The 15,964-nt window shown below is 52.4% G+C and overlaps 1 protein-coding gene across 2 annotated transcripts; it reads left to right on the top strand.

Moving 5' to 3' along the window:
* Positions 1 to 8,611: 8,611 nt before the first annotated feature.
* CIB3 (calcium and integrin binding family member 3) lies at positions 8,612 to 15,485 on the top strand (the record flags this gene model as incomplete). 2 transcript variants are annotated; one of them, XM_081284018.1, is made up of 6 exons in its annotated part: positions 8,612 to 8,736; positions 8,946 to 8,980; positions 10,608 to 10,719; positions 12,399 to 12,546; positions 13,496 to 13,691; positions 15,120 to 15,485. In XM_081284018.1, 6 exons carry the CDS (start codon positions 8,686 to 8,688, stop codon positions 15,139 to 15,141), a joined length of 564 nt encoding a protein of 187 aa, XP_081140144.1. In that variant the 3' UTR covers positions 15,142 to 15,485. The 2 variants fall into 2 exon arrangements, with proteins under 2 accessions (XP_081140144.1, XP_081140145.1); XM_081284019.1 differs by lacking the exons at positions 8,946 to 8,980; positions 10,608 to 10,719 and having other exon boundaries at positions 8,686 to 8,736; positions 15,120 to 15,246.
* Between the last annotated feature and the right edge of the window lie 479 nt (positions 15,486 to 15,964).

Here is a 15,964-nt window from a genome sequence, read left to right as displayed (position 1 = left end):
AGCAAGGTTTAAAGGCAAAAGCCCCAGGTGGGGAGGGAAGTTACTTCTGCCATTTGTCAAGAATTCAGATGGGTGCAGGCAGGTAGCAAGCCTTGTAAGAAAGAGACTGGCTAATTTAATTTAAAGAATGTCCGTAAAGCAGTTTTCAGAAGGTGAAAAGGAGAAGGCAAGAATGAAAAAATAATGTAAGAAAGGGAGACCACCTGGTGGCTGTCTGTCGGACTAGAATGTTCCACTCCATTAGAATCAGCCATAGGTGTTCTTTTGAGCTGGGATTCTTGCGGCATGATGCGTTTTGAGATTCCTCTGCGGTTGGGCCGAACAATTGTCCATTCATTTTTATTGCTGAGGCTTCTCCCACTGTGCAAATATTTTCCATCTGTTTATCCACTCACCTGTTGATGGATTCCTGGGTTGTTTCCAGTTTGCAGCGATAATGAGAAGAACTGCTGGGAACATCAACGTGGGCCTTTGTATGGACATAAGCTTTGCAGCTCATGGGTTCATTCTTGAAGCAGAATTGCAGCAGGGTTTGGATTTCTCCAGAATAAGAGGTTTGATCTCAGCCACTCCGGCCCTGAGGCCTTAAGCATAGAAAAGAGTCACAGAGAATGCTAAAAAAAAAAAAAAAAAGAAAGAAAGAAAGAAAGAAAAATCTACGGTGCCATGACACTTGGGGACCCAGCAGTTGGTTTTTGTTTCCCAGTACCATGAGTCATTTGAGTAACAGAACTGCTATCATTACCCAGACACGATTCTATTTTCGTTTCCTTCCATCCTTTCAAGCCCTTTTTAAAACATGCGAGTCATCTTCTGGTCCTGGATAACATGCTATCAGGTCCCAAGACTCTGCTCTTATTTTGACGTTATGTTGAGCAGTGAATAGGCCCTTGAATAACTGGAGCGTCCAGAACTTGATGCAGAGAACAGCGACCTCTCCCTCTGCAGGACCTGCCGCACTAGGGAAAGGGACTGGGAAGCGCATGAGCTGCTCCTGTCCCCTCTCTCACTATTAGCTGCTGTTTGTGTCCCTGGGGGTGTTTGAGGAAGGTGGAGGAGGAAGAAGTAAAAGAGTAAGACAGTTCATGGTGTTGGGTGCAGAGCAGGCTGAACTGTGTTGTCTGCAGGGCAGGCTGAACAGATGTTGGCTGCAAGACAGCCCACGCACTCAAACCCCCCTCTATCTGGTCCTTTATCACCTGTTTGTGTCAAGTCCCGCTCAAGGCTGAGCACTCAACCCCACTTGGGCCAACAAGGCAGCTTGCAGACCCAGAGGCCCCATTAGATTTGGGCTATAAAAACTCCCTCCTGCCAGGCCCCTCTCTCTCTTGCTCTTTCTCTCTTGCTCTCTCTCTCTTGCTCTCTCTCTCTCTCTCTTGCTCCCTCTCTCTTGCTATCTCTCTTGCTTTCTCTGTCTCTCTCCTGCATGCGCTCCCCCCCCCCTCTCCCTCTCCCTCTCTCTCTCTCTTTCCTTCTTTCTTTTCTCTTTGTTGCACTGCTGCAATAAAGATCTTTTGGTTGCTCCGAGTGTTGTGGTCACTTTCCTTTCATCTGGGATTCCTTGGCTATAGGTAGCTGCCTCCTTCCCTGTGGGTGCTTTTCTACCTGCTTTCTAGCACTTTCCTTGTTTGCATCTTGAATGTCCCTCAAAGGTCTTTGTGTAAAGTCCTGGTACCTGGGGTGGCACAATTGATGGGTTGTGAAACCTTGGAGAGGTGGGGACTTGTGGGAGGTTTTAGGTCATTGGGAAAATGTCCCTGCAGGGGATTATGGGACCCCAGACTCTCTTGTTGCTTTCTAGCCGTGTGGTTTGGCTCTGCCATGTGCTCCCATGACGATGTGCTGCCTTGCTGCAGGCCCAAAATAATGGGTCAGTTGACCATAAACTGTATAACTCTAAAACTGAGCCCAAATCAACCTTTTCTCTTTATAAATTGACTCTCTCAGGCATTTTATCACAGTGACAGAAAACTGACTAACAAACTCCCTCTCCCCTGAAAACTTGACCCTGGAGTATGCATCTTAATTTGTAGTGGTCCCTGACAGCTTCTCCCTCAGCCTCTGGGCAGCCAGCAGGCTCCACCAGCTTTGTTCTCTTGAGGTTTCCTCACCTTGCTGGGCAGTCATGTTGAGTGGGATCCAAGATGATGTCACACCAGCTCTGTCTCACTCGACTCCCATCTGGTGCTTGGGAAATTCTCACACAGGCTGGTCCCAACATGCCTGCAGCCACCTGGCTCTGCCATCACACCCAGGTCCTGCCCTCCAGACAGCCCTTTCACCCTCTCAAGCGTGGCTCTGACTGGATTCTCCAAGAATCAGGCCGTCTCAAAGCCGTCTTTGCTGGGCTTGGTGGTGGAAGGTAGCATCCTGCCCCTTATGCCCCAAGAACAGGGAGGAACTTACAACATGGCCACTTCACCCTCCAAGTGTCCCCCGATCTCTCTACCAGAGCTTCTGTCCTGGTCTCTGACCTCCATTTGGAAGCTTGCTCTGGCCGAGGGAACAAGAGCTGGAGGTGAGCTCTGGGACTCACACCCTTTGTGAATCTGCATGGGAAGTCCCTCCTCCCGCCTTGAGATCCCGGGTGCCAGGGGCTGAACATGGTAGTTTCCTGCAAAGGTCCACATGTTCCAAACTTTGTCCCTGGGAGGCAGCACTGGGAGGAGCTACGGGCCTTTGGAGGTGGGACCTCATGGGAGGTTTTTAGGTCATTGGGAACATACCCTGGAAGGGGATCGTGGGTCCCTGGCCTCTCAGCTTCTCCCTGCTTCTGTCCCTTGCTTGAAATGTGAGCACTTTCCCTGACCTGTGCTCTCACCACGCTGTGCCACCTTCACCAGAGGCCCAAGCTAACAGGACCTGCTGGTCTTGGACTTGAACCTGTCTTTCCTGCATAAGTAGACTGTGTCGGGGGTGCTTTGTTATAGTGACGTGAAGCTGACTGATACACTGTGGGATGGGGGAGTCTCTTTCTAACATCTCACACTTGGCCTTCCTTCCATCTTTCCTTCCCATTACTTCTATTGTGCACATGAAATTCACATTGCAACCACTTTAAAGTGGTCCACTTTTAAGTAAGCCCACAGTGTCATGTCTTACTTTTTTTTTTTTTTTGTATCATTACAAAGGGTATACAAACATTTACTGTGGGATATATAATTGGAAAAATGCAGAGAAGCCCAAAAAGACAGAAAAAAATCATTCTCAACCAGAAATAATCTCTTTTGTTTTGTTTGCAGTGCTGGGGACCAAATCCAGGGCCTCACACATATTAGAGAGGCACCTGACCACGGAGCCATACCTTCAATCCTCTTATTTATTTATTTATTTTGGAACTGTGGACTGAACCCAGTCTCACTGGATTGCCCAGGCTGGCCTCGAACTTGCAATCCTCCTGCCTCAGCCTCCCAAGTCTCTGGAATTACAGGTGTGCGCCAGCTGTATCCTGCTGTTATTGTCTTGATTCCTCTATTTCTAGTCTCTCAACAAGAATAATTTAAAAAATGCAAGTGGGATCTCACTCTAGTACTTTCTTGGTCAATAGACTTTTCTCCTATCAGAATATTTTGTGACTGCTTTCATGTGTTAGGTTCTTTAAAAATCAATCACTGGATTTTTAATACAGAGGGAAAGAGGGAAGAAATTAAAATTCTCCCACGTGTTCTGCTGACCTTTAAACACGCTCCACACTCCCAGGTAAGGAAACCACTCATGGCAGAACTAAAAGAAGGACGAAGAAAGGGAGGGGAAACCACAGCAAGGGCAGAAAAAGTGGAGCCCTCCCTTCCCGCTGCACAACAGTCCCCATCCGTGATGCCCGCGCGCCCCCACATCTGGGCTGACTGGAGTGACCCGAGCCACAGCGGGAGCCCTGCTGGTCTAAGGCGCCTGCGTGGTGTGCCGCCTGCGGTCCTCGCTCGCGCTAGGCCACCAGCCCTGCGCATTTTACTTCTGACCGTGGTCAAAATCATGCCCTGGACAAGCGCTCGCCTGGCACGTGGGAGGCCCTGGGTTCCAGCCTCGGCCCCTCGTAAAAATAAACAAGATACTGTGTCCATGCACAGCTAAAAAATCCTGAAATATTATGCTCTGGAGGGTTTTTTTTTTTCTTTTTCGTGGGTGGGTGGGGGGGTGGAAGGAGCAGAGGTTGGAGGAGAGGGAAGCAGCAACTCTGTGTCCCCAAATCCGCACCAGGACAGAGGACCAGGAGGGCGCGGTGGCCGCCGTTCCCAGTCCCGCCTGCAGGGGGCAGCCGCCGCCCGACGCCGGCGCCGCGATGGGCGGCCTGGACCCCGGCGCTGCCCCCTCCCCCGAGGAGGCGCCCTCACGGGTGGCACCGTCTGTGACAGACTCCAACCCAGCAGCCCGGCCGTGGAGGCCTTGGAGCTGGCCCCTGGCCCGAAGCCACTGTCGCCGCGTTCAGCTTCCCGCCCTAAAGTGGACGGAAGGGAACTGGGCGCTCCCCTCCTCGCCCACCCGGCCCCGGGCTCAGGCGCCGCCTCCCCCCAGCCCCAGCCCCAGCCCCAGCCCCGCCCCGAACTGGAGCTCAGCGAGGTTTCCGCGACAGAATCCCGGCAGGGCTTGATTTTGCACTTGTGCCCCCGACCCCCACCCCGTGGTCTGTGACCATCTAAGACGCGCGTCGGGGGCTCAGGCCTCGGCTCTGGTGGGACTTGAAATTTCTTTATGGCTTTTTTGTTAATTCGGATATAATGAAATTGAAATTCGCTGCAGTGAAGAAAAAATATTGATGAAACCATAATGTTCAAAAGACAAGGGACTGTCCAGGAGGAGGGGGAGGAGGAGGGAGGGAGGGGGAGGGGGGAGGAGGGGGAGGAGGAAGAGGAGGGAAGGAGGAGGGGGAGGAGGGAGGAGGAGGGGAGGAGGAAGAGGAGGGAGGAGGAGGAAGAGGAGGGAGGGGGCGTAGGAGGGAGGAGGAGGGAGGGAGGGGGAGGAGGAAGAGGAGGGAAGGAGGAGGGGAAGGAGGAAGAGGAGGGAGGGAGGGGGAGGGGAGAGGGAGGAGGAGGAGGGAGGGAGGGGGAGGGGAGAGGGAGGAGGAGAAGGGAGAGGGAGGGAGGAGGAGGAGGAGGAGGGAGGGAGGAGGAGGGAGGAGGAGGAAGGGCTCCCATAGACTACCTTTTCTCCAAAGGGCAAAGCGGTTTCATTGAGAAATAAAGGCAAATGAATCGACTTTGGGCTTAGATTGACTAAGTCTCACGTTGATGAGTTAGTAAAGTTCACATCAAGGGAAATGAGTCACCAGAGGAAAAAAAGAAAACAGATGGAATGTGCCGGTGTCCTCCAGAGGTAGCATGTTGCAGAGTATCACAACCAGGACGCTGACTGCACTGGCCGCCAGGTACGGAAAGTCCATCACAGCCAGATCCCCCCCCCTGGGGCGGGTTGGCAACCAGCCTCCTGTCTCTTCTTGACGTGTCCGGTTTTAAGAATGTGAATGATTCACATGTAACCTTTGGGGATGGGCTTTTCTTACTCAGCATAACCCCCTGAGATTCACCCAAGCCTGTGGCTGTCTTTGTTTCTTTTTCTTTTCTTTCTCTTTTTCCCCCCTTTCCTTTTAAAGCACTGACGATTGAACCCAGGAGAAGTGAACGGCTGAGCCACATCCTCAGCCCTTTTTATTTTCAGACGACAGGGTCTCACTAAGTTGCTGAGGAGCACAAGGTCTTTGCCAGAAGGGGAGCAGATGCCAGCTCCATGCTCCAGAGCTGAAATAAACCTCTTTTTAAAGAATATAAATGATCCAGTCTCTGGTATTCTGTTATCACAACAGAAAATGGACTAAGACACCATCATTGGAGATAGGATGTCTTAGAAGCAGCCTCTGGTCATTGTGGACACTAGCTGAGTGCTCACAGAGCCTCTGGGAAGCAGGGGCTGCCTTCCTAGTCCTCAAGCTTGCCACAACCACAGGGCATTTGCACGAGCTGTGCCCACTGCCAGAAACTCTCTTCCCATGTAACCTGTCCCTTCACTTCCTTCAGGTCATTTACTCAAATGCCACCCATCAGAGGAATCTTCCCCTCCCAATCCATGTGGCCCACCTTCCTCTCCCTCCCAGCCTTGTTATTTCATTTTGGAATTTAGCACTCCTGACTAGTTATGTACTTACGACGCCCCAGAATGTGAGCTCCATGACAGCACATGTGTGGCTTTGCTCATGGATGTATCAGCAAGACCTGGAGGAAGAGGAGGGTACACAGAGAGTGCTCATACTAATTAATAATTAATTGTCAGTCGTGGGGGCACAGAACCAGATCACCAAGCGTCTGATGAGGCAAGGAATGTGGACTGCAATCACGAGGTGACAGGAGTAAGGAAGTCTTGTTTTGTTATTGTCTTCATTTAAAAATATTTATTTACATGCAAAAAAATCACCCCTTTTGGAGTAATTCTATGAGTTTTGTCAAAAGAATACAGGCAATGTATTCTTGTTCAATTAAATTTGGCCTAATGCAGCTTCTGAATCTTGAGTCCCTACCTAGCCAACTGCAACCTAACTTAGTATGTAAACAAACCACAACCTAAAAAAGAGTATGTTCTTGCAACAAAGAGCTGAGTCTCAACCAATCATAGCAGCCAAGCTTCCATCAATCACAAATTTCCAACCAATAAGCAAATGCCCAGCCATTACCCATCAAGCTGTTTCTGTGTATAAATACTGCCTGCCCAAGTGGCTGGGTGGAGCTCTCTGAACCTCTTTTGGTTCTGAGGGCTGATTCGCCCACCATTCTTTGCTCAGGTAATTGTGATGAAGTTAATTTGCCTAAACTTTTAACATATCCAACACTACAGTAAAGATAGAGAACAGTTCTATCACCTGCCCCCCCCAAAATTCCTTCATTCCCCTAACCCCATGAGAACAGAAAACAGATTCCGGACATTTCATATAAATGAAATCATTCAATATGTGGCCATTTGGGTCTGGATTCTTTTGCTGAGCATACATAATTTTTTTACTTGGGTTGTGCATGTCTTTTTATTGTTGATTTGTAGGAGTTCTTTATGTATTAGGAATACTAGTCCCTCATCAGATTTATGATTTGAAAATATTTTCTCCCATTCTGTGGGTATTACATGTTTTTGTGTGGACAGAATTTCCAAAATATTTGATTAGATTTTTAAAAAGAGCAATTTTAATTCATAGCAAGATTGAGTAGAATGTACGCAGATTTCCATTTCCCATATGTTCCCTGTTCCTACACCTACATAGACTCCCATTATCAACATCCCCTTTGCAAGAAAGTATTGTACATCTGTTATAATTGATGAACCTACATCGACATGTCATTGTCCCCCAAAGTCCGTAGTTTGCATTAAGTTTCACTCTTGGTTGATCATAGGTTTTCACGTTCCCTAGGTAACTACCCAGGAATGTGATTGCAGAGTCATGTGCAAATATGCTGAACTCTATTTAAAAAAAAAGAAAGAAAAAGAAAAGAATCAACCTGCCAGCCCATTTTCTAAAGCCTCCGCAGCCACAGTGTATGAGAGTTCCAGTTGCTCCACATCCTCATCAACGTTTGGTATTGTCAGTTTTTTGTTTTTATTTTTAAGGTGCCCTTGGAAGGTCTTTAAAGCTTGATCAGAGCCATAGTTGACACATGACTGTGCAGAGTTGGGTAGGAAAGAGCTGGTGAGGTTGGGGCAGGGAAGCCTGCTGGGAGGACTTGCAATGGTCCAGGGAAGACAGGGAGAGGGAAGACCCAAGAGTGTTCCCGGGGACTTGGAGTGTGGCACAGCCAAACACTGAGCAGGAGGGGGAAGTGGAAAGACAGGTGGTGCCCAGAGGGAGAAGGGGATGGAGGGCCCGCCAGGGACCTGAGACCCTCAGATTCTCTGCCCAGGAGGACCCCGCTCATGTATTTATTTTGCAGTGCTGGGATGGAAACCAGGGTTGTGCACCTGCCAGGCCAGGGCTGTGCCACTGAGCTCCACCCCAGCTCCTCCGGGGTCCCACTCAGGCCAGCAGCTGTTACACTGCATCTTCTCCCTGCAGGTGCATGGTGCCCATTAGAATGTCAAAGGCCCAGATAAATCCAACAACAGAGAACCCAATCTGGTGTGATTTAACCCTCTGCTTCTCAAGCTTTGACCTTGGATCACTTTCCTCAAGTCATAACACAACACTTAATCATCATCATCATCATCATCCTGGTGCACACCTCAGAACCTCATCTAGCTTGTTCACCATTATATTCCCAGTGCCTGGAACTGGCTGATACCCAGCCCTCAATCACCTATTTAAATCCACAGTGTGACCCAATGATGGAGGTACTAATATAATTTCTATTTCTGCCCAGAGAAGTCAGGTGACTTACCCAAGGCTACACAGCGAGTGAGCAAAAGCTGGGATTTGAGCTGGGTGTGCCCACAGCCTTCCTACCCCCTTGCCTGGTTCCCGATGGTGCCCTAAACCCCTGGCCACCCCCGGTGGTGGCGGGCATGGAGGGCTGCTCTGTGACCTCTTGCCCGAGGATGCATGGGTGGTTGCCCAGAGAGCTTGGCTGTAACTTGAGTCTCACAGGCTGGGGGTGATGGGGCGGGTGGGCAGGTGACAGCCAGGGCAGGAAGATTTGCCCGGACACCAGCCTGCAGCAGTCTGGTGACCCGCGTGGCCCCGGGGAGTCTGTCCTGGAGTCCGTCCTTCCGTCTCGCCATATGGGCAACAAACAGACCATCTTCACCCACGAGCAGCTGGAAGCCTACCAGGTGGGTGACCAGCGGGGGGCCTGGGGGCCATGGCTTGGGTTCCTGGCCTGGGGATGGCGCGGCTCCCCTTCATCTGGGCTGCAGTCAGCAAGGCTCCTCCAAAGCTCTGGATGGCATCGGCCATCGGTGTGGCTTTGGGGTGGCCCTAGGGGGCGGGGGAAGGAGGCCCCAGGGGCAGGGTCTGGTCAAGCCGACACCTCTCCCCGCAGGACTGCACCTTCTTCACCAGGAAGGAGATCATGAGGTCAGTGCTGCAGGAAGTGCCGGGAGACCGCCATCCCCTGCCGTCGGACGCCCTCGATCATCAGTGTGGCTGATGTGGGGGGAGGTTCAGTCAGGGTCGGAGGATGGAGGACCAGGCAGGAAGCTCAGGAGTCATATCCTGTCCTTTGTCACAGTCTCTATGCTAATGAGTTTAGGTTTTGTCCCAAAGGTGGCGGGGAGCCCTGGAGGGTGTGAGCAGGGAGGGGTGGGTCCCATGTGGAGTCATCTCCCCCGGGGCCAGTGTGTGGAGGCTGGGACTGGAGGCTGGAAGACCAGGGGCAGAATCCAGAGCCAGCTTTGGACTTGGTGGTAGCAAAGTGAGGGTGTGTGGAGGTGACCCGGAGCTATTGCAGGTCCCTGGCGTGAGCCCCACGCGATGGGCACAGATGAGTGGCCCACGTCATCACTCAGCCTGTGGGGCCATTGTCCGGGGGCCCCGGCCCATGAACTTGGAGCTGTGAAACCCAAGCTGGCTGGGGTTCAGCTGCAGAGCGATCATGGCCAACGCCCCAGCTGTGTGGGCACGGGGCATCCATTATTAATGGGCACACTCCTCACCAGTGAGCCCCATTGTCTGAGTGAGGACAGCTGGCGAGGTCACCTTGGCCATCACGATCAGGTTACTGCTGGGGAAACTGAGGTTCAGACAGGGCTGGGCTGATCTCAGGCCCCAAGGAGTTTGAAGGCCGCAGGGCTCTGTCCCAACCTTCTAAAGTGTCCCACGGAACAACGGAGGCTCAGAGTGGGAGGGGGACCAGAGACCCAAACTCAGGATGTTGCCTAAGGGCACCTGCCAGGGGCTGGCCTTGGGGACTGAAGTTCCAGGTGCCTGTGTCAAGTTTCTAGCCATCAGGCAGCCCAGGGGTTCCTGGCCTCCTCAGAGAAAGTCCCTAACAGCTTGGGGACCTCAGGGTCATCAAAGATGGTCTCTGCAAGGCTGCCTCTCACACGCACCAAGGAAGGTATAGTGTCACCAGGTGAGGGTGGCTGGCGGAGCAGAGAGCTGGCTTTATGGCCCGGGCAGTGGTGGTGGCATTCAGGGCTTTGCAAAATGCCTTTCATTTGTCCTTTCAAAAGATCGGAGTACTCTCTGTCGCCTCAGCCCTGCCCCATTATGGAGAGAGGGAAACTGTGAGAACCTGGGGAAGGGGTCAGTAGGCAGGGTCTTGCCAACAACGTAACCATGTCCAGAAACGCAGAGCTTAACCGAGGAGTCTCCGGAGGCTTGTTGTGAAATGATCAGCCATCAGCACCTCCCTTTTCCTAAATCTGTCTTCCTGGCAAACTCCTATGCATACTTCTAAGCCCCACACCAAAGGCCCCTCCTCCAGTAAGTCCTTCCTTCTCTCTAGCTTGCTTTCCTCTTTCTAGTCTTCCCCAGCCTTGGGTCTTCTCAGCATCTTGGCCTTGTCCACAGGTTGGGGGTCGAAGTGCCCGAGGCCAGCTCTGCGTGAGGGTCAGACTTAGGACTGAGGGATCCTCAGGACCCTTCTTCTGGGTCCCCCTCCCTTCTGGGTGGGGTGAACTGCTGCATGTGTAAGAGAAGAGGGACAGGTCACCCCTCCCTCCTGGCTCCAGTTTTTCCTGACTTTTCCTCCCCACCCCAGGCTCTTCTATCGCTACCAGGACCTGGCCCCCCAGCTCGTGCCCTTGGACTATACCAGCTGCCCAGATGTGAAGGTGCCCTATGAGCTCATTGGCAGCATGCCAGAGCTGAAGGTATGCCTGGGCCTTGGGCAGGAAGGGGAAACCGAGTAGCAGCATCTCCTGTTGCACACCTACCAGTGAAGCTACAAGCACCCCCATTTTACAGATAGAAAAACTGAGGCTTAGAGAGGTCAGAGAACTTGTTCGTGTCACACAGCTGCAACGTAAAAGCATCGGAGAGTTGTAGAGCAGGCGATGAGTGTCACAGTCCGGCTGCAGCAAAATAACCGGGGGGGGGGGGGGGGGGGGGGGTGACGAATCGATACAGCAGGAGTGGGAGCCCTTTATTGTAGGACAACAGTGGTATTTATACATTCCACACAGCTTATCTTAATTAACATAAACTAGATACATCAGTCAACCAATAAGAAATCTCCACACTTAATGGCTCGCTGGTGTTACTTCACAAGCCACTCCCTCTGGCAAAATGCCAGGCGCCATCCTGACTTGTTTACAGACTCTAACAGACGAGCTGACACAGGGGAAGGGCCAGTGAGAGCTGGGGGAGTGGAGGTTCCATAACAGAAGCTGCTAGGTCTTCTTGGCTGGTTGTTTGACACATGGGTTCTGCTTTTGAAGGGAACCTGAGAGAGCATGGCTGGCTGAGGGTAAGGACTGCAGCGCCCCCTTGGTATCCACAGGGAATTCTAGTTCCAGGCCACGCCCTGGGGAATCTCAATCTTCAGATGCTCAAATCCTTCAAAGTGGCACAGTTTTTGCATAGAACCCATTGTGGTGCCCTCTGTACCTCGGAATCCTCTCTAGATGACGGGACACCCATGAACTCAGTTGTACACTGTGCCACTTAGGAGGAAATGGCAGGAGAAAGAAAATTGGCACAGATTTGGTTCAGATACGTTTTCTGAACATTTTCAATCTGTGGACTCTGGGTATAGAAATGGCAGACAGGAGACTGTTTCACTGCAAGCAGGACAGACACCGCCTGTCGGAACAGAATGAAGTGGATCAGCAGAAAAAGGCTAGCATCAGGTCTGGCTAGAAGCAGGACCTCTGATGACAAGCTTGGGAACAACCCCTCCACCCCTCCTCCTCTCAGGAAGAGGCTCAATCCCAGGTGGCCTCTCCTCAAAGTAGCGGAAGGAACCCCCACCACCTGCTTTAGCTTCTGCAGCTCTGCCAGCAGCAGAAAGCAAGTCCCTCGCCCAATTTTTCAAAAAATATTCCAGGGCAGCCTCTGAATGGCTAGGTGGAGTCACATGCCCATGCCAGAGCCAATCACGGTTGTAGGACGAATAGAAGTCTCTGGCCTCTGATTGGCTAGGTTGAGTCACATGCCCATGCCAGAGCCAATCATGGTTGTAGGACGAATAGAAGTCTCTGGTTTCTGATTGGCTAGGTTGAGTCACATGCCCTTGCCAGAGCCAATCACGTTGTAGGAGGAATAGAAATCTCTGGCCTCTGATTGGCTAGGTGGAGTCACATGCTCATGCCGGAGCCAATCAAGGCTGTAGGAGGAACAGAAATCTCTGATTGGCCTTCCCCGGGCCTCGTGGCTTCCCCTGGAGCGGGAAGCGGGTCCACAGCACTGGGGCGGAGTGGACTTGCCTGAGGTGCTGTCCAGGGACACAGGAAGGGAGCAGAGGGCACAGGAGGCAGGTGCAGAGGGTTGGACCACGTGGACCCTCCGAGGTCCCGCTCAGGAGGTGGCCTCCGTGTCCTTCCTGTGCCAGGACAACCCCTTCCGCCAGAGGATCGCCCAGGTCTTCTCCGAGGCCGGGGATGGCCACATGACCTTGCACGACTTCCTGGACATGTTCTCCGTGATGAGCGAGATGGCTCCCCGCGACCTCAAGGCCTACTACGCTTTTAAAATCTACGGTGAGTGCGCGACCTCGGTGGGGCAGCCAACCCGATGGCGCCCGTCACCGCCGTGTCCCCAGGTCTTCAAGGCCTCCTGGCCCTGCCCGCGCCCGCCCAGAACCCCCAGCCCTTCCCCTTGCGCACTCTGAGCCAGCCACGCAGCCACCCAGCCTTGACCTCCACCTGCAACACCCTCCCCTGGCCCTTTCTTACCCTCCAGGTCCAGATGGGTGAAAAGCAGGCCCTGTCCCTGGCTCCCAGTTCCACGATCTTTTGTGTCACCCAACACCAGGCAACGCTGGCTCTCATTCATTCCTCTGTTTACTTCTTGTTTGCTCTCCAGGGATACCCAGGGGTGGTGACAATGTCTGTTTAAGGCACCATCTGTCTCCTATGCCTGGCACATACTAGCTGTTCAGTTCATATTTGTTGAAATGAATCACTCAGTGAAAGTAAAGCAGGTCCTCAGAACCCAACACCTAGTTGGCACTCAGTAAATGCTGGTGAGTGAATGAATGAAAAACAGTTATCCTAGTGCCCAACACGTAGTAGGTGTTCACTAAATACTGGTTGAGTGAATAAAATAAAAGTTATCACGGTGCCTGACATAGAGTAGGCCCTCAATATGTACTTTTGGGGTGAATCAATGAAAAAAATAACTATTTTTCATTGATTCAGATGTGCCTGGCACACAGTAGGCACTCAATTCTTGTTCAGTGAGTAAATAAAGGAGAATGTTATCATGGAGTCTGGCACACAGTGCACACGGTATTTGTTGAATGAATGAATGAACTCTCAGCAGCCCCAGCCCAACTCCAAAGCACGACCCAGATCCCAGCCTGAGGGTCCGGGTGGTCTCCCGGTGCCTGGGTTTCCTTCCTGTAACACCGGGACAGATGTGCTGACAGGTAGCCCAGCCTGCCTGTCCCCTGGGTCCCATCCCACACTCCCCACCTCTGCGCCACAGACTTTAACAACGATGACTACATCTGTGCCTGGGATCTGGAACAGACCGTGACCAAGCTGACGCGGGGGGAGCTGAGCGCGGAGGAGGTGAGCATGGTGTGCGAGAAGGTGCTGGATGAAGCTGACGGGGACCACGACGGGCGGCTGTCCCTGGAAGACTTCCAGAACATGATTCTGCGGGCTCCTGATTTCCTCAGGTGATGTCCCCAGCACCCCATTCTGCCCACTTCCATGCGCACAAGGGGCCCTTACGGAGACCGATCACGTACTCCGTTTTTCCAGATTCCTTTGTGGATTCATTTGTGACCTTGGGAAACTTTCTCAATTTCCCTAGTCTCAGTCCTTGCATCTGTACAATGGGGACCATTAGGAACCCCACGGGCACCTCTGGTGGGTGGATGTGGCTCTTTGGTCAAGTGCCACACAGCTGGACTTGGGTCTGCATTGCCTGAATAGTTTTGCAATGAACAGACTGTGCAACTGGACTTGGCAGCCTGTGGGGAGACTCAGAGCCCCAGCCACGGGGCTGACACGGAGGCTGAGTGAGTCCACACAGGGCTGACCAACGTCCACCCTGTTTGTGTACTTTCTGTGAGCTAAGGTTGTTTTTTTGTTGTTGTTGTTGTTTTTTGTTTGTTTTTTACATTTTCCAGTGATGACATTCCATGACAGGGAAAATGGTAGGAAATCCAGAATTCTGCGGCCACAAAGAAGGTTTTCTTGGCCCACGCCACGCCCATGCATGGACATATGGCCCATGAGTGCTTTTGTGCAGTTGATTTGCTGCACAAATATCAACTGTTTGTTCTTTGCAGAATAAGGCTGTGGGCCCTGTGTTAACATATAGGGAGGATTTAGGGTGGCGTCTGGCACACAGTAGGTGATCAGTAAGACCTGCTGTCCTGCTGTTCTTGCCGTTATTATCCATTATGTCCTTCAGTGCTCAAAAAGACCTCCTCTACCTGACCCAGCAGGACAGGTCTCCTGGCAAACAGAGATTAAAAAATGAAAACTGGGAGGACCCACTGGCCGGGCTCTGTGCCCCCACACCTCAGCCCGGTCACCCTCACTCTAGTCCCACTGAGGAACAGCCTTTGACCCCATTTTACAGAGGGCTACACTGAGTCCCTGGCAAGTCTAGGGTGGAGCTGGGATGTAAACCCTGGTCCAACAGCAGAGCACGGTGGTGCAGCCGGTGAACCCGGCAATTCTGGAGGCCAAGGCAGAAGGATCACAGTTTGGAGGCCAGCCTCAGCAACTTAGTGCGACCCTGTCTCAAAATAAAAATTAAAAAGACCAAATAAAAAAATAAATAGATAAAAAGGATCAAGGGCTGGGGTTGCAGCTCAGTGGCAAAGCACTTACCTAGCACATGTGAGGCCCTGGGTTCGACCCTCAGCACCACATAAAACAAATAAAATAAAGGCACCGTGTCCACCTACAACTACGAAAAAAGGACCCAGGGTGCAGCTCAGGGGTAAGGTGCCCCTGGGTGGCTCGATCCCAAGGACAAGAAAAAAAATTGCTTGAGAGGGTCCTTCAATTGCTTGAGAGGTCCTGCCCCCCGGACTCAGGGGCCGGGTGGCCTTGTCCTTGAGGCTGACTCCTTTTCTCTCTGCACACAGCACCTTCCATATCCGCATCTGAGAGCACCGCCCAGAAGGATCGGCCAAGGAGGGCAGGGGAGCCCCCACCCCACTGTGGACTCTGGCCTCCCCGGGCGGGCACTGGAAATAAACATGAGGCACTGAGTCACCCTTGCTGGGGGACACACTTTCCATCTTCAACCTGGCAGGGGAGAGGGACAGGCTTGGAATCTTGTCTCTACCCTTTGCTGGGTGATCTTGGGTGTGGCTCGCCCTCTCTGGGCCACACATCTCCTGTTGGTTCAAGGGATGAGCTGGCTTCTAGATCTCTCCACGGTGAAGGCCAGGAGGGCGTGTTGTGGGTCTCCACAGGCAAAACTGAGGCAGGGAGAGGAGGTGCACCCCGTCCTACCCGTGGTCCTTGAGCAGAATCCACCACAGACTGCTCAGTCATCTGTCCCTGTACCCCAGGTCCATCGAAGGGACTGAGACTCTGATGACTCATCAGCACTGCCGTGGGGACGCCTCTGAGGGGGAGGGATTAGGAGTGGCATTCACTAAGGTGGGCAAGGTACTTCACAGTTTGCATGTGGAGGAAGACCAAGGCACACAGTGAGTCATTTGCAGTGGCTGGCTCGTGCCCAGGAGCGCCTCACTCCACACCTCCTTATCTTGAGAACTCAGGGAGCATCATGCCACCCCACCTGGGGTTGCCCCAGGACCTTCTTCCACAGCCCCAGTCTATCCAAGGGGCTTGCCCCTAACGCCAGGTCAGGGACCATCCCGGACACCTCCACTGTGCCTCCTTTCTAGAGAGCTTACCCCGACCTTGACTCCTAAAGATCAAGCACCCCTGTGCCAATACTCCAGGTTTTGTCCACATC

The sequence above is a fragment of the Spermophilus citellus genome (genome assembly GCF_964194105.1).
Source record: "Spermophilus citellus genome assembly, chromosome: 3".
In the NCBI taxonomy this organism is placed as follows: domain Eukaryota; kingdom Metazoa; phylum Chordata; class Mammalia; order Rodentia; family Sciuridae; genus Spermophilus; species Spermophilus citellus.
Note: the sequence above shows the minus strand (reverse complement) of the source record. Positions and strands in the feature narration are given on the sequence as shown.